Genomic DNA, 18709 nt, shown 5'->3' on the forward strand with positions numbered 1-18709 from the left:
AAATATTATTTATAATTTTCAAAAATTCGGCAGTAAGAGAAGCCGTTTTGGTGTGTAACTGCCCTACAGATATTGCTGTTGATATTGCTGAGGCAATTGAGTTGGAAAAAATTTGTGCTGTTAATTTTACACGCATTTTTTGAAAATTATTAGGGTTTATATGAACGCTTGTCATTTTCACCATGCATTGTGCTCTCACACTGGTTCTATCGATGTTGTATGTGTATTCAATATCTTGCCACGATATTTGTTTAGAATCGGCAAAAAACGTCAACTTTTTGTTAAGAAAATTATTTCTTAGACTTTTTAATAAGTGGGGTGTATCGAACACAGTGAAAATCCTCTGATTTCCTATTTCTATTTCAGGCTGATCCTTACATGCGCCTAACAGCTTAAATAAAGCTCTATTATTAGATGCTTGATCACACAACACTTTTGGTATATACCCAATATTTTGTAATTTTGAAACAACTTCAACTACAATGTTTTTTAAGTTGTCGCTATGTATTGCATCACCTGTAGCAAGCCGCGTAGCCTTATGTAGCAAGCTGCGCATCATGAAAACCAGACCTGTGTTGGCAAGTTTGTTTGTTCTGTTCTTCCTAAAGCACCTAAATCTTGAAACCCTTCTATAATTAATGTCATCTAATTTATTGTACTCCAATTGTTTTTTCAAAGAAATTTCATCAAACATTAACACACAAATTTTTTCCCACTCATCCATTTGTCTCTACTTTTTTCTTCAACTTGTCAATTAAGGAAATGTTTAAACCAGTTCTTAATTTTATGACACGCAACCAAGTTTGAATTGTTTTTAGTGAAGGTAAGATTAAGTTAAGAGATCTAATTACAAATTTTTAACAACTAGGAGACTTATAATAAATGGCCAGAGCTAAATCCTTTTCATTGTGACTCCATTGTGAACGAGTTTTGTGTGAAAACTGCATATTAACAAAAGTGTGCACGTATATGCTTTTATTTTCTAACAGTACCTCTATCATGAATTTGGTTGCCGATTTTCTGTTTTTTGTTGTTCTTCTACAACGCTGACTGTTCTTCTGACGGCACTTCTTCTTTAAAGCATTTACTTGATACTCCAATTTTTTTACCTTCTCCGTCAATTCAGTTTCACGTTTTGTGGGCAAATTAATATCAAAACTAGAAATATCACTGAGACTACTACTTGATCTCTTAGGCGATGGAGTTGACCTAACCATACAATCGCCACTTGTAGATTTTTTACGTTTCGTACCGCAATAAACGTATGTCGAGCATAATACTGGTGGGGTATCACCTAAAATAGGTAATGATTGAAATGTATGTGTAATAATTTTAATTAAAGCAAAACAAGCATCTTCGTTATTTCTGGAGTGATACTAACAACGCATTCATATTTAAAAAAAAATCTCTTTTGATTTAATTGTATAAAAAATATATAAATCACTCAATATCAACTGATTTTATATAAAATATATTTTAATAGTATTATTCTCATTGACAAAGCGCATTAGGCAAACATAAAAATATTTCCAAAGTTGAGTACTCACCTAAATCAGTTGCTAACTGTGCAAATTTTAGAGGAACAGCATTTTTCCTTAATAACTTTGTTTGGCCACTTTGGTAAATATGTTCCACTGCATAATGATGCTGGCAAATTACCCTCTGTTTCAGGTCACTGATATCCATCAATATAATATCAACATTTCCGCAGTTTTTTTGCCAAATTTTTGTGCGCTCTACTAGTCCGTTCTTTAACGGTAAAATATTGCAAAACCTCTAAATTTTAAAGAACCGCTTGGATTGACATGAAATTTGGCATACACATAGCTAACAAGTCAAAGAAAAAAAGTGATATTGTGCCGATATGTGCTTTTGCCCTGGGGGTGATTTTCACCCCCTCTTATGGGTGAAAAAATATTCGTCCAAAGAAAGTCAGGAAATGGATAAACTGGCTAGTCAGAGTGGAGCCAAACCTCAGTAGGCGTGCCTAGGCATGCCGGTCGAGGGGCAAATTCATCATCAGCCCCCCTCGTCATCGATCTAGCACTCTTTCACTGGTTGGTCGCGCCCGCGCTCCGACACGCAGACCCGACCAACCAGTGACGTTCGGCTCTTTTTGCTGTGATGTTTCAGCAGACATTATCGGCGTGTTAGTATAACCGCTCGCACCCGCTGCGTAGCTGCGCCACTCCCAAGAGAAATCTCTGACATTGTAAAAATTAACGAAGTAAATATATAAAAATAATTAATGGCCCCCTTACGGTACCAGTCAAAAATTGGCGTGAAGCGCCGACATGCACATTAACATAAAGACATTCACTAACATTAAATGGTCTTAGTGGGTAAAGTTTAAAAAATAACCCTGACGAAACGTATATCCCCTCTTAGGAAAAGCCGGGGGGATTACTCGAAGAAAGTTTCATAAGTGCACTCATTAGGATTTCATGAAGTGACTATGAATGAACAGGCTGCCTTGAATGGTCTTAAGAATGAGATTCCTAATGTCTAGCCGTGATAGACTAAGAATTCGCTGAATCTTCGAATTCGATTGACACCAAGTACCTCTTGCCCCTATTATGAGAGGTGCCATGCAGATGATTTTCCCAGGATACCGGGCTTGCATGGTCTGAAGGAATAAAGGCTCCGTATATTTCGCCGTCTTATGTGCGGCGGCGACACTTAACGGATCTGGGCCTTCCCAGTGAACGCCAACGTCTGCAACCAGTACTCTGTCACCCATTACAGCGACAAAGTCAGGTATTTTTAACTCGCCACTCGGCATTGTAATCCGAGGCTCAACCTCACATATCCACCCTTTCTTTTCTGTTGTCTTTCGCAGATAAGAAACGAGCTGGTCATGTCTCTTACATCTTTGCCAATGTGCCCGAGAGCACTTTTGCAAGACGTGACTAAGAGACTCGTTTCTGTCACATCCCATTCTACATCGTCGTAGGTGTGGTGGATTTGATGGGATGCCCTTCGTTGGTAGAAGGTTTCCTCGCAGCTGTATTGCTTTAACGTAATCACGCCCCGACCAGTAGGGGGGTGGATTATGTATCCAGGCTGAGCTCTCACTGTGGCTGGACCCTTGAGCAAGACCGTTACCGCAATAGCCAGTGCCTAGTCTCTCGCTCAACTCACGTGCGATCAACGCCGAACTGCCTCCGTTGTTCTGTGTCCACTTCAAAACTTTTTCCCAGAGGTGACTAACATAGTTTGTGGACATGATCGCGGCATTCATGCCTTGTGCTGAGATGATCAGTTTAGTCATCCTCCTTCTCATGATGGCTGGGACGTGTAAGGCCATAGCCAGCACGCCCAGACCACCTTCTTTGATCGGCGTGTGAATATAAGCGTCGGCGCACGTTCGATTGAGACGACAGATCTTACGCACGGCTATACGCACAGTCCTGTCAAAACCCTTCAGAGCTTTCATTGTGATCGTCGGTGATTGAAGCATATCGATGTATCGCGGCAGCAAGTATGTTTTAACCACGTTCAATTTCTGAGCGGGTTTTAAACCGGATCGTTGAATTCGATCGAGCTGGGTCTGCAGATCTTGGAAGGCCACCTTGGTCTGACCGAGTGCGTTATATTTCCTACCTAGGTACCCAAACAACTCGCTCGGTTTCAACTGCCTAATTCTGTCGTTGCCGACAGAGAAGAGCGAACGCGTTACGCAATAAGAGTGCTTATTACCACGGTTTACGCTAACCGTAATAGCGGCACTCTTACCAGCGTTCAGCGACATTCCTCTCTTCTCGAAGAAATCGAAATTAAGTAACTTTTGTTCTATAGAGTTTTTTCACTAAGTCAATACTTTTCGAGTTATTTGGTAGTGACTATGTTCATTTTTTCAACAAAATAATCGCACGCTTTTAGACGGTTTTTCGCAAATAACTCAAATAGTAAGTATTTTGTCGAAAAAACATTCTTAGCAAAAATATAGCCTGTAAAAAATTTAAAAAAAAAATGGTGTATATATCACGTGTCTCTACACCTAGTAGAAGCAGAGTTATAGCTAATGAAAAATAGGTTCATATTCGTCAAATTCCAAATGGAATATTTTAACGTGAAATAACCAAAAATGAAGCATATTTCGGGGAAAACTCATTACAACTTATTTAAAGTGTTTAAAAATCTTCATTTTTGCTTTATAAAAAAAAAATTCTAGCATCAAAATTAAACAAGTTACGCTCAAAATAAAGTTAGTCCCTTTTGGTTTTGGTAAAAAAATCGAGAAAATCACCCCCTAATTAGCATCCTAAATGAACTTAATCGTTACGACTTCACAAGTTTCTTGACCTGTGTATTTATTGTTTATATGATCTGTAAGTTTCATCGGTTCAAAGTCCTTATTATTGAAAGGGCTGTAGTTAAAAGTGGTTGAACGAGTCACTGATCACGAATGTATGCAAATTTAGAAACACCAAATCTTAATCAATTTTTGTCTAACAGTAAAACAAAAAAATACATGATATTCAGAAAAGCAAATCTGACTATTTTTTGTTTTTCGAGATTTTTGGTATCTCTAACAATTTTTAAGTTATTTTGAAAAAAAGCATATGTTTCAAAATTTAAATTTTTAAAAATTTTACTTTACAGATCATATAAACACAACATAAGTAAAATAATTTTTGGAGCGGTGACGATTAATTTCATTTAAGTTGCTAATTAGGGGGTGATCTTCCCGATTTTTTTTTTGCAAAAACACAAGGGACCAACTTTATTTTGAGCGTAACTTGCTGAAATTTAATGTTAGAAACTTTTTGTAAAAACAAAAATAAAGCTTTTTTTAAACACTTTAAAAAAGTTATAATGGGTTTTCCCCAAAAAGTGCTTAATTTTTTGGATATTTCTCGTCGAAATATTCTATTTGAAATTTGGTGAATATGAATCTATTTTTCATTGGCTATAACTCTAGTTCTACGAGATCCAGAGACCTAACGCGTACACCATTTTTTTTACTTTTTTATAGGCTATATTTTTGCTAAGAACGTTTTTTTCGACAAAATACTTATAGGTCTGGATCCCGCGTATGAAAAAAAAGTTGATTAATAGCAAGCTGAAAATTTGTTAATAGCTTAAGGGTGTCTAGTCGGACAAACTTTGATATATGGGAACACTGGAACAGGGGCAGTTTTAATTGTGGAACAGCTTAAAAATTTGAAACGGTCAGACCACGAAAACGGCACATTTATTTTGTCCGACAGAACAGACTTAAACTCTCCGAACAGAGATTAAACTCTCATGCAAAAATCAGACTGCTATTTATCACCTGTCATAAGTCTCTAATAGAACTAATAGAATAATAAAGCTCTATAGAACAAAAGTTACTTAAAATTAGTCAGTTTACCCATTTCCGGACTTATTTTGGACATATATCCTTTCACCCAAAAGAGGGGGTGAAAGTCACCCCCAGGGAAAAAGCACACATTGGCACAATATCACTTTTTCTCTTTGACATGTAAGCTATACGTATGCCAAATTTCATGTCAATCCAAGCGGTTCTTTAAAATTTAGACCAAAAACCGTGAAAGAATGGACTATACGTCTTTCAGGGGAAATTTAAAGAAAGATATATTATTATTTGTTCCATCGTTTCTTTCAAAACATCCCGCGTAAACACACTTATGCGTTACAGAGGCCATTTTATCTAAAATGTGAGTCCTTGTTTTTAATTTTGCTATAACTTGTCACAACACTTGTCACAGATAATACACCTATAGGGTAAGTTCGGCCCTGACACTACTCCTACCTCCTCGCAAGTCAGAGAGAGAATGAGAAATCTCGATACGGTTTTCGAGTAGCGCCATCTAGTTGTTGATACGTCTTTCGGTTACCAAGAGGTGAGCTATCTAGAGGAATATTTATAATCAATGCTCTTACAAAGTATTCTAACTTCTAGTAGTTTCTACATCTACATAAACTCGTCGTATTTACATCCATTATAAAAACTAATTCTAATACTTTGGAAGCGTTAAAATATTTTATTTTTTGCAGCAAAACGGCGCGTCGTATGAAAAAATGAGAAGATAGTTTTTTTATCGCAAATTGAACGGGGAATCCAAAAATGATTGTTAATTTGAAATATGTCAGTGGCGTACTATCTTTTTTCTTTGAAAAGTTCAGACCATTACCCCTATGCGCGCCAATGATGAATATCAAATCCTTAATTGTATGTCAAAACATGCACAATAACTACCTCTTAAAACCCGCCAAGTTTTATTACAATGTTGCCAGTACTTTCGGCAAAATCGTAAAAAATGTGTAAAATTTGGTTTCTTCAACGCCCTGTATCCTGAAAATGGATGGCGTTACAAAAAATTTTTATTAAGCAAACCCCAATTATTTTTCAGTATTTTACCTATTCTAGTGACGGTGTTACCTTTTTTGAAAAGCATGTATAAAATTGTATCAAAAAACAAAAAAAAACCGAAAAAATGCGGTTTTTTATTTTTAAAGGTACGTTTCACCAATTTTAAAAATTTGAAAAAATTCAGGGTGAAACATTATGCAAAAATACACGTTATATATATATATATATATATATATATATATATATATATATATATATATATATTTTTTTTCGTAAAAACGAATGTCTTAGTTATTTTTTTTATACTAATTTTTTAAGTTTTTCGCTAGTTCTCGATGCGGCCGAGATAAAAAATAAAAACCCTAATTAGGCTCTAGGTGGGTCACATGACCACCTAGGGGGCTAAAAATTTCAGAAAGTGAGTTTTACTATATATGCTAAACGGCGATCTATATGGAATTCGAATCGAGTTGGGGGCACTTTTCATCATCTTACCCGGCTAGGCCCTTTGTTGTAAAAATGTACCGGCTGTACCGCCCTCTCAGCGGGTCTGCTCGCCACCGGAGTCGAGGGAGTTCACGTGGTCTTCTTCCCATAAGAGCCTTACTGTTCTTTCTTGTCGAGTGTTGTTCTTCGGTCTCTTTGTTAGTTCTTATCGTATATTGTCCTGCTGCTTCATCAAGCACAGGCCCAAAAATCTTCCTTAGGATTTTTCTTTCCCAAACACGTAGCCTCTCTTCGTTTACCTTTCTTATCGTCCACGTTTCGCTACCATACATCACTACGGTTCGTATGATTGTTTTATATAGTTGTATCGTTGTACTTCTTGTTAGGTGTTTCGATTTTATTAGGTTTTGAATGGCATAAAGACATCTGTTGCCGGCTTGTATCATTTTGTTTTTTTCTTGTAATCCGTTATTGTCTTTAGTTGTTATTGTTATTAACTATTTTAATGGGAAATAAGCCACAATTTTACTAAAAAATGATTTTATTTACGTTTCGACGTCCAAATCGGATGCCGTTGTCAACATACAAAAATATTAATAAATTAAACAAAAATGTTGTTGCTTAGTAAAAAATTCTTCTAATAATTTATTTAATCTGACTCATTTATATCGGCAATTCAGACATGTATTATACATTTTAAAGTAGAAGACTTTAAAATGATATTGCCAATATTTATGAGTTGCGTTCCTGGGACGACTTTACTAAAAGATAGTTGATTCAATTACATGAAATCAACCCCAACTCAAGAATATCTGTCACAAAAAAATTATAGCATGTGATCTGTCTTTAAAAAGACAACCACATGCAACGGTGACAGTAAAACTCTCGCGTTAGAGATTCTATATTTTACCCATACTAAAAGAGGAAGTCAATAGAAAGAAAATACCACGATTAGTAAGTCAATAACATATCAAGTTAGTACATTTTATATTTTAGTATTATTTATATTATATCTATGTATTATGAATATTATTTTTAATTTAAAATAATATTTACATAATAAGGTCAGAATTTGATATTAGTTTTGGGAGTAAACTAAAGTAAGACCTAATACTTACGATGTCGGGATAGAATCACGAGGTTTTTTCCTGGTTTTTCCCTCGTTATTTACTACGGAATATCTAACGCGAGAATTTGACTGTCACCGTTGCATGTGGTTGTCTTTTTAAAGACAGATCACATGCTATGATTTTTTTGTGACGGATATTCTTGAGTTGGGGTTGATTTCATGTAATAGAATGAATTATCTTTCAGTAAAGTCACCCCAGGAACGCATAAATATTGGTAATAATATATATAATAAGCGAGTCTTCTACAGCTGTCGCCGCTTCTCGCATCCTAATCTCCAGCGATTTCTGTCGAAGCAATCTTCAGTTTTTAAGTCTCTGGCGGTCATTGCATCTTTGACATCTTCTCTCCAGGATCGTCTTGGTCTACCTCGTTTTCTTCTTGTGGGTGGAGTCCATTTTTCTATTTTTTTCGGCCATCTATTTTCAGGCATTCTCTGAAGGTGTCCATACCAGTTAAGTCTTTTGGCTTCGATTGTGTCTATTATATCTAGATCGATTTCCATTTGTCTCCTAATATCTTCGTTTCTCACCCTATCAAGTCTAGTGAGTCGGCAACATCGTCTCCAATAGTTCATTTCCATCGCCTTGATTTTTGACTTGTTTCTTTGGTTGATTTCCCAGAGTTCAGCGCCGTACAACCCAATACTTTCTATTATTGTTTTATACATTCTTCTTTTATTTTCTTTTGTTATTTTATTACTCCACAATAGTCCGTGTAGCTGTCTGGTGGCTGATCTTGCTTGGCCAATCCTGGAATGTATTTCGTCGTTACTCCCTGCTTTTGAAGATATTTGGACTCCTAAGTATTTGAAGACTTCTGTTGGATTTATAGTTCCCATTTCAATTTGTAGGTGTTCTGGTGTTTCTCCTACAACTAAGTACTCGGTTTTTTGTATATTAATTGTAAGGCCCCACTTAGTGTACTCCTCTTCCAGTTTTCTGAGCATATAGTCTATATCACTCTCGTCTTCAGCTAGAATGGCTCGGTCGTCAGCGAAGTGTATTGTGTACAATCTATCGTCATCGATTGGGATGCCCATATTGCAGCACTTTCTTCTCCACAGTGAGAGTGCCTCATTTAAATATATTTTAAAGAGTGTAGGTGCTATGCAGCAGCCTTGCTTTAGGCCCTTACTAATAGGAATTTCTCTCGTTAATTTGTTTCCAGTTTTAATGTTTACCGTCATATTTTTGTAAAGCTGTTGTACTGCTTGTATATTTTTTTGCTTATTCCTTGTTTTTCCATTGCTATCCAGAGCATTGAAAGTGGTACACTATCGTATGCCTTTGTCAGATCAATAAAAACTGTATGGGTGGAAAGGTTGTGGGCTAATCTTTTCTCAATAACTTGCTTTAGAGAAAATATGCTGTCCATACAGGATCTGCCTGCACGAAAGCCATTTTGTTCTTCTACATCTGTCATCTCTTTTTCAATTTTATTTTTTATTATTTTTCCATAGAGTCTTGAGAGTGAGTTTACGACACTAAGCCCCCTGTAGTTTGAACAATTTTTTCTATCTCCTTTTTTGTATATATTGTTAATATGTGCTTTTGTCCACTCATGTGGTAAATCATGACCTTTATAGAATAAGGTGAAAACATACGCAAGTAATTCTCGTAATACTTGTGGGCTGAGTTTTAGTAATTCGTTCGGTATTCCTTGTGGTCCGCATGACTTTCGATTTTTTAGAGTTCGTATTGCATTCTCGACTTCCTGTACTGTTATTTCATCGTCTTCATCGTATTCTACTTCATATGTTGTTGTACTGATGTTCGTGAATTGCGGTCTTGTTTCAGTCAAAAGTTGCGAGTAATGTTCGATCCAAGATCTTTCTTGGTTCTAAATATTGGTAATATCTATAATATATGTCTGAATTGCCGATATAAATGAGTCAGATTAAATAAATTATTAGAAGAATTGTTTACTAAGCAACAACATTTTTGTTTAATTTATTAATATTTTTTGTATTTTGACAACAGCATCCGATTTGGACGTCGAAACGTTAATAAAATCATTTTTTTAGTAAAATTATGGCATATTTCCCATTAAAAATAGTTAATTACAATAATCCGCAGCCCGGATAACCCGCACATTTATAATCGAGGTTCTACTTTATTACATATTGCCAGGGATACCAGTAGTAACCCTATATGATTCGCACTACATATTATAATTTGAAGAGTACAGTGGAGAAACAAGGAATGTCGCTTTTTCATTAATTTTGGTTTTTCTCGCCATGTGGTAGCAACTGAGTACTATCGACTAGGCTACCGATTCAGGACAATACACAGAAAGATCGGACATCTTGGATATTAAAGCACCCTATGTAACGCACAGCTGAATTTTTATGTTTGTGGGTCACAGTGTTGCCATGCTGTTTTCTATATATTTCTTTCATAATTTCAATCAATGTTAAATGTACCTACAAGAATAATAGAATGATAACGTTTACTTCTCCGTCATTATACTAGGTAAAATGACAAATGAGGTGTCAAAGGAAAGCTTATAATCCAAGGATAGTACTAAATGTGAGAAATTAGACCTAGATTGTCTGTCCCTCAAAAAATACAAGCGTTATATTGGGGATTTCTAATGTTGACATTAAAAGTTGCACTATTTTTTTTTCTATAAAACATTTTGATCTAAAACTTACCAGAAAACTTCTTTGTACTCTTTACTTTAAAATAAACGTGATTGAGAAGCTAAATTTTAAACTTCGTCACACAACTTTTGCGATTAAACTTTGCAATGCACAAATCCGCACCTTTTTCTTTGAAAAATTCATAACCTTTATCATGATAAGAATAAAAACTTGAGGCAGATACCTTTGTCTTCAGAAATGTTACAGCTATATAGTGTAACAATTTCAGAAAAAAATATTAAAATGGAACAGAGTTGTAGCGAGGTAAACGCAAAAAAACGTGATTTCTTTTTTTTTATTTTTAGATTAAAATTGCGATTTTGACAATGTTCCTCCACATAAAATTCAAAATAAACTTCATTTTCGTTTTCAGCACCCTCGAAAATATAAAGTATGAATAAAATTAGCCATTCATCCCTCTGTGGTCAGTATCTCGAAAACTAAGCGCTTTTTTGAGGGTGTCACGCTCGTGTATAATATCACAAAAATTGTAACGTGATAATATGAAATAATAGAGGATACGGCAACGATGTCACAAGTGATGGTCGGATCGAACGCCAAAATCTACACAGACATATTAGGGTGCTTTAATATCCAAGATGTCCACAACAGTCTATATAAATTTTCTAAGAATTTGTATCCAGGCGAAGGACCAGGATTGTCCGCACGCCACTGAACAAAAATAAGGAATGTTAGCAGTTTTTTGGTGCATTATTAAATTAATAAGTTAATATATATTCATATTATACAGTATAGCCCAAAATAAACAGTACTGAACTTGTAATTATTTTAGTGTTTTACAAAATACATATTATTGACACTTTATTACTTATTAATACATGTTATAAATGTGCTCCTCATCGCTCAAGACAGACTTCATACCGATGTTCCAAGTTTCTCATCATGCTATAGAAAGGGTTGTCTCAGGTTTACTAAGACGTCTCTGACGGCACAAAAACGGCAGTTTTAGACATGCCTCAGATGGATGCGTCTGGAGAATGTGAAAGATAAGGAAAGTCAGTAAATCATGAAATAAATCTGCTTGAAAAATGTCCCTGATGAAATTGACGAACTGTTCAAAAGTATGGCAAGTTGTCCCGTCCTTCAATATTTGATATTATCGGCTGATTCCGTATGAGCGAAAATAATGCTCCACCAGAAACACTTTCTTCTCTGTATTCAACACCATTTCTAACAATTAGGCCTTACTACTTAATTGTTTAAGGAGTACTTGACAGATCTATACTAATTAATTTGGGTATGACAGCGCGCACAAAGAGACACCTATGTTTTAGTTTCAGTACTGTTTATTTCGGGCTATACTGTATTAATATTATAGAACAAGAACTGCTAGAATTCTGCTAAAAATATCCTAAGTAGTTTTTAGATATCATAAGAATTAAATCTTTATTGGTGTTTATCTCAATATGTATAGAATGTGACATTCCGTGTTTTCCCCTGTACTCTTCATTTGGTGTTTCGATGTGAGTTACAAATAAATTAAACATGTGTATCTGAAAACTTTTGAAATTTGAATAGAGCGTTTGATAATATATCCAGAAGATGACGCTTTTTGTATATTTGCTATAGGTCGAAGTGCGGAGAGGGCTGCATAGCCTTAATGACCTCACATAATCTAATCTAACGCTTTTTTGCTTTTCTCCGACTTTTTATCTGAAATCATCATATATCGTGATGTAGTGATGTGATAATAATTGTTATCTCATTTTAGGTTACTTCGATCGTCGTGACCAGCCACAGTACAGTATTCTCCGTCGCGTAGCCACCAACCTCAAAGACGACTGCGACTTCCATGTCGGGTTCGCTGAAGCTTCCCAACAAATGCATCCCGCAGGTCAGCCCATCATAGTCTTTAGACCCGACAAGATTCGTACAAACGATCGTGACGAAACTTATCCCGGAGGTTTCACCAACTTCGATGAGTTGCACAATTGGGCATTGGAGAAATGCGTGCCCTTGGTTAGAGAAATTACCTTCGAGAACGCTGAAGAATTGACAGAAGAAGGATTGCCATTCTTGATTCTTTTCCATGCTCCTGACGATAAAGACAGCATTAGGACGTTTAATCAAATTGTGTTGACCGAGTTGTATTCGGAGAAATGTAAGTATAAAAAACATATTTAAATCAAAAATAAATAACTATTTTTAATTGTAGTCCTGTCGCCAGTGGGTGTACAACGGCCTCCTTAATTCAGATGGACTTAGCCAAGTTTTTTATGTATTTTGACCCGTAGACCACGAATTTTTTGGGTAACAGTTGATCCGGATGTCGATAAGTTTGTTATAAACAAAGAACTTAAGGAATTACATAACAGCGATTTTTCGCAAAACAAAACATTTTTTTGTATTTTCTGGGTGATTCTCAGCAAAAAATGGTCTTACAAGTTTTTTCGTAGGATGCATAGTTTTAGAGATAAGCGCGGTTGAACTTAAAAAAAATCGAAAAAGTGCAATTTTTGAACCCGAATAACTTTTGATTAAAAAATAAAATAGCAATTCTGCGTATTGCATTTGAAAGTTCAAGTCAAATTCTATCGGTTTTGATTATTTGCATTGCTAAAAATTAAGTTTTTATTTGTTAAACGAAGCCATAATAGGTCTGGATCCCGCGTATGAAAAAAAAGTTGATTAATAGCAAGCTGAAAATTTGTTAATAGCTTAAGGGTGTCTAGTCGGATAAACTTTGATATATGGGAACACTGGAACAGGGGCAGTTTTAATTGTGGAACGGGTTAAAAATTTGGAACGGTCAGACCACGAAAACGGCACATTTATTTTGTCCGACAGAACAGACCTAAACTCTCCGAACAGAGATTAAACTCTCATGCAAAAATCAGACTGCTATTTATCACCTGTCATAATTCCTGTCATTTGACATATTCTACATGTTCCACTCATTAAAACGCCCATTTGGTGATAAATAGCAGTCTGATTTTTGCATGAGAGTTTAATCTCTGTTCGGAGAGTTTAAGTCTGTTCTGTCGGACAAAATGTATGTGCCGTTTTCGTGGTCTGACCGTTCCAAATTTTTAACCTGTTCCACAATTAAAACTTCCCCTGTTCCAGTGTTCCCATATATCAAAGTTTGTCCGACTAGACACCCTTAAGCTACTAACAAATTTTCAGCTTGCTATTAATCAACTTTTTTTCATACGCGGGATGCAGACCTATAAACACAAAGTGTTTCCCGTGCTCAATGCATGCGTTTTAATGTACGTAAGAAATTGTCGTATGCGCGCCTACTCGTCCGATTTCAAATGGGAAATGCATTGAAAACATCATTCAATCACTATGTGTTTATAGCAGAGGCGTGCGGTCCGTGGAAGCGGGGGAAGCACCGCTTCCCCATACCTACTTCGATATAAAAAAATATATCTATTATTAATTAATACCTATTTAATAACAACAATTTTTCCCTAATCCAAGTAATCTACATATTACCTAGGCATACGCATTGAAAAATATTAAAAATTAATCGCGTACGAACGAAATCAATATGCACACAATTCAACTACATATTCGGTCCACTCCTGACAGAAGCGCATCTCAAAATCGCCGCTTGTCATGCAGTTGTCCGGTGTAAAATTGGTCAGGGTTCAATGACCGCAACCCACTAGTCGCGCGAATTTTGGTACCCTGCGAAAGCGATCGTCCTAGCGCCTTCCGACGCAGGGGTGGTTAGGTACGTACATGTACATTCGCTTAAAGAATATTTCGATTTAAATTTTTTGCAGATATTTTTCCTTTTACTGATCTTTTATTTGACATTTTACAGATGAAGTCAAATGACATTGCATTTTGTATAAGACAAATTGATGACTTTATTAATACGATAATTAAAAAACGAGAGCAGTTTAAAAATATTTGGGATAAAACTGAAAATATGGGGTTTGGACATGAGAGAAAAATAATGAAGATTGATAATGTCGGCAACAGAGAGACCTTTTGATAATATTCTATAACAAATGAATTCTAACTTTCAAAATTTTAACGATTTAAAATTTGTAGAATTATATATAATCTTAATATTTCTAATAATAATTCATCAAAATTTCCCACAGAGGAATTTATTTTACTACGATTAAATAATGAAAATCTTTTGATTTGAGAAATCTGGGTATTTCTTTATAACTACTGGTTTAAACAAGTCACTGTGTGAAGTGGTCAAGTTGTGTGAATTAGTAGGTACTAACTATCCCAGCCACAACTGCATCAGTAGAACGAAGTTTTTCATTATTAAAATGCATTAAAAGTTTCAAATTAAGAGTTTAAAAGAAATTCAACAAGCCCTATTATCCATTGAAAAAGACTGCATTCAACAATTATCAGAAGTTGATAGGAGAATAGACCTCAAGTATAAATAAGTGTCATATTGTGTTGTGTGTTGGGGAAAATGCCTCGGAATATAATTTTTTTTAAATAGAACTCTTCTTTAGGAATCAAAGCCCGGCGCGAGGACTCAAGGCCCGAGCTAGCAATACAGATCAGTGATAGGTCACTAGTCACTAGAAACAGCGGGAATAGAGTGCCTCACGCATTGATCGGGGTAGGATTTAGTGTGTAAGTGCTTGTACCCAGGACGTCTCCACGTACCCAGACGCGGACGTACCCAGGACATAAGCACTTTGCTGATAGAGAGCCCCTATGGCGCATCAGAGTGTTATCAGGTGGGAAGTGGCTCGACCCTCGACCCTTAATAAAATATTTTTATATCCTTATTGAATCGCTTCCCCTTCCGAAAAAGTCAGCGCACGCCACTGGTTTATAGCTTTGTTTAACATTAAAAAAATTAATTTTTAGCAATGAAAGTAATTAAAACCGATAGAATTTGACTTGAACTTTTAAATGCGGTAAGCAGAATTACTATTTTATTTTTCAATCAAAAGTTATTCGGGTTGAAAAATTGCAATTTTTCGATTTTTTGAAAGTTCAACCGCGTTTATGTCGAAAACTATGCATCCTACGAAAAAACTTGTAAAAACATTTTTCGCTTAGAATGACACAAAAAATACAAAACAATATCTTGTTTTGCGAAAAATCGCTGTTATGTGATTCCTCAAGTTCTTAGACCATCGATTCCATCGACATCCGGATCGACTGTTACCCAAAAAATTCGTGTTCTACGGGTCAAAATACATAAAAAAACTTGAATAAGTCCATCTGAATTAAGGAGGCCGTTGTACCCCCACTGGCGACAGGACTATTTCGTTGCAACACGAAACTACAGCCGCGTCATATTCTAGTTCAATCAGAGAATGCTGCAAGCACCTCTACCGGTTTCGAAACTTATTAGTCTCTCATCAGGAGGCACATATGCTGCTCTCTCTGACCCAACCAGGACAAACCCCGGCGTGCAGTGACGGATTGCAACAAACGAAATGGCAGGGGTGTCCTAGCGGCAACTGGTAGCAAAAGACTAAGTTTTCAATCTAATCATCATCATCATGGCTTATTCCCTGGCGGAGTGTTTGCCGCCCTTTTGGGCTCTCTGATTCATTTGTTGCGGAGAATCAGTCCGCTGTTGTCTTTTATTATTATAGCAGCGTGTGTGACTTGGCTTTGTCTACAACTTTCCTCCATTCTTTCCGGTCCTTACAACGCTCCTTCAATTGTAGATTCTCAGCTTCTTTATGTCTCCTAAGACTTGATCTCTCCATCTTGTTTTGGGTCTTCCCTTTGGTCTCTTTGTTGTTGGTCTCCAGCCAGTTATTCGCTTTAGCGTAGAGTCTGGGTTAGCTCTTTCTGTGTGTCCTAGCCACCTGAGCCTCTGCGCCTTCACGAACTTGATTATGTCTTCACCCTGGATAACTTCTTTAATTTCTTCATTTGTTAATCTTCTAAACTCGCCTACACTTATCCTCACCGGTCCCATTATTCGTCGAATTATCTTTCTCTCTAAGATTTCTAATCTCATTTCATCTTTTTGTGTTAGGCACATCGTCTCTGCACCATAGGTGATCACTGGCCTGATTGCAGTCTTGTAAATTTTTAATTTGGTTGTCTTACTAATGTGTTTTTCTTTCAAGAATTTTTGGTAGTTCCAATAGGTTTTATTACCCAGTAGGATGCGTTAATTTATTTCATCCGTTCTATCATTTCTGCCATTCACCATCACTCCCAAATATTTGAAACGGTGTACTCTTTCAAATGTATATGCTCGCAAGCTTAATTTCTTTCTCGATGTTCGTATTCTCTCTTGAGCACTTGAGGTATTTCGTTTTGCTTTGGTTTATTACTAGCCCTCTCTTCTTTGCTTCTTTATCTAGTATTAATATTGTATTCTGCATGGTTTTTAAATCTCTAGTAACCAGTGCAATATCGTCTGCATACGCTATCAGTTGGGCTGAAGATTCGTTAATTGTTCCCCTAACTTTGGCTGCTCTTACTGCACCCTCTATGGCAATGTTAAATAATGTTGTTGATAGGGTGTCTCCCTGTCTGACACCTACCTCCATTTGTACTTCATCTGACGGGCCTTTCCTTGTTAAGATTCGTGCTTTGGATTCCTTCATCGTCATTTTCGTGAGACTTACTAGTTTTTCTTGAATGCCTAGTTGCTTCATATCATTAATTAGCTCCTCCCTTATTACACTGTCAAAGGCTTGCTTGTAGTCAATAAACAGTGTATGTAGATCTATTCCATGCTCGTAACTTTTTTCGACGATTTGCGTTACAATGTGTATTGCATCTATTGTTGACTTACCTTCTCTGAATCCATGTTGGTATTCACCTATTTTTGTTCTCGTTTCTTTTTCTATTCTTTGTCTGATCAAATTATTTAATATTTTGTACATTGTATTTAATAGCGTGATTCCCCTGTAGTTAGTGCATTTCGTCTTGTCACCTTTTTTAGGGATTGGTGTTATCAGACCGCAATTCCAGTCGTTCGGCATGCGTTCTTCTTCCCATATTCGTTCTATCAGCTTGTGGATTCTGTGGGCTAGTTCCTCTCCCCCTTTCTTGAAGAACTCATTTATAATGTCATCTGGTCCTGCTGCTTTCTTTGTCTTTAATCTGTTTATGGTCGCCAATGCTTCGTTGTATGAGGGAGGCTCTGATTGTTCTTCATTCCTATTTTCTGTTTGTTCTTCATTTTCTGCATTTTCAGCATCGCCTTTCTATTTGAACAATTCTGTATAGTGTGTTTCCCATTCCTTTTTTCCAATATTTGCCGGTATCTTTTTCTTATTCTGTGCGTTTATGTGTTTATATAGTCTTGCATTATCGTTACTATTAGCTTCGAGTTCCAGCAGTAAGTCTTCAATCCATTTCTTCTTTTTCGTTCTGCAACATTTGTCTGACTCTTTCTTTTTCTCTTTATAGCGTAGGAGATCTTCTTGTTTCCCTGTGGCCAACCACCTGTGTCTTGCTTGGTCCTTGCCTTCACTAGCTTGCTCGCATTCTTCATCGTACCAATCTTTTCTTTTATTGTCTTTCATTAGTCCTATCGTCTCCTCTGCTGCTGTTAAAATACTATATTTTATGTCTTCCCACGTTTCATCTATGTCCGATGGTTTTAGGACTAGTAGTTTTTCTTCCAACTTAGTGCAGAATTTTCTGTTTGCATTATCTGTGTTTAGTTTTGACCTATTCCACCTCTTTCTTTTCTTTCTGTCGTTTTTATCTTTAAGTATCTTCAATTTCATGTCGCCTATCACCAAAATGTGATCCGAATCAGCATTGGCTCCCATGTAGGACCTCACATTCTGTACAATTGTTCTCCATTTTTTTTTTAATTAGGATGTGGTCTATTTGGTTTCTGTCTGTCGTTCCAGGTATTAGCCACGTTACTTTGTGCTCTTTTTTGTGCTTGAATTGGGTGCTAATAATAAAAGTATTGGTTGCTGCTGCTAGATTATATATTCTCCTGCCATTGTTGTTCGTATTTTGATGGATCGTTTCTTTTCCTGCGATTTCTCTGTTCGTGTCTTCTTTCCCTATCTTTGCGTTAAAGTCTCCTAACAGGATTAGTATGTCGTTCTTTGGTATTTCTTCGTACAATTTTTTAAGTTTCTCATAGAATTCATTCTTTTCTTCTTCGGGAGCATTCTCTGTAGGTGCATATATATTAACAAATGTTAAATTTGCTTGTTTATTTTTCATTCTTATATATGATATTCTTCCATCAACCGCTTTAAAGTTAATAATCT

General features: G+C 36.2%; 1 protein-coding gene across 2 annotated transcripts in view; it reads left to right on the forward strand.

Annotated features, from left to right (window-relative positions):
* Positions 1-18709, forward strand: part of LOC126882367 (endoplasmic reticulum resident protein 44-like) — a 117883-nt gene that overhangs the window by 83298 nt on the left and 15876 nt on the right. For both annotated transcript variants that reach the window (XR_007697299.1, XM_050647260.1), the window contains exon 4: positions 12271-12660. Coding sequence is in view for 1 of the 2 variants with exons in the window: in XM_050647260.1 (XP_050503217.1) it covers positions 12271-12660 (390 nt within the window). In the remaining variant the exon portion in view is untranslated. The remainder of the gene's footprint in view (positions 1-12270; positions 12661-18709) is intronic.

Source organism: Diabrotica virgifera, chromosome 3, assembly GCF_917563875.1.
Source record: "Diabrotica virgifera virgifera chromosome 3, PGI_DIABVI_V3a".
Lineage (NCBI taxonomy): Eukaryota > Metazoa > Arthropoda > Insecta > Coleoptera > Chrysomelidae > Diabrotica > Diabrotica virgifera.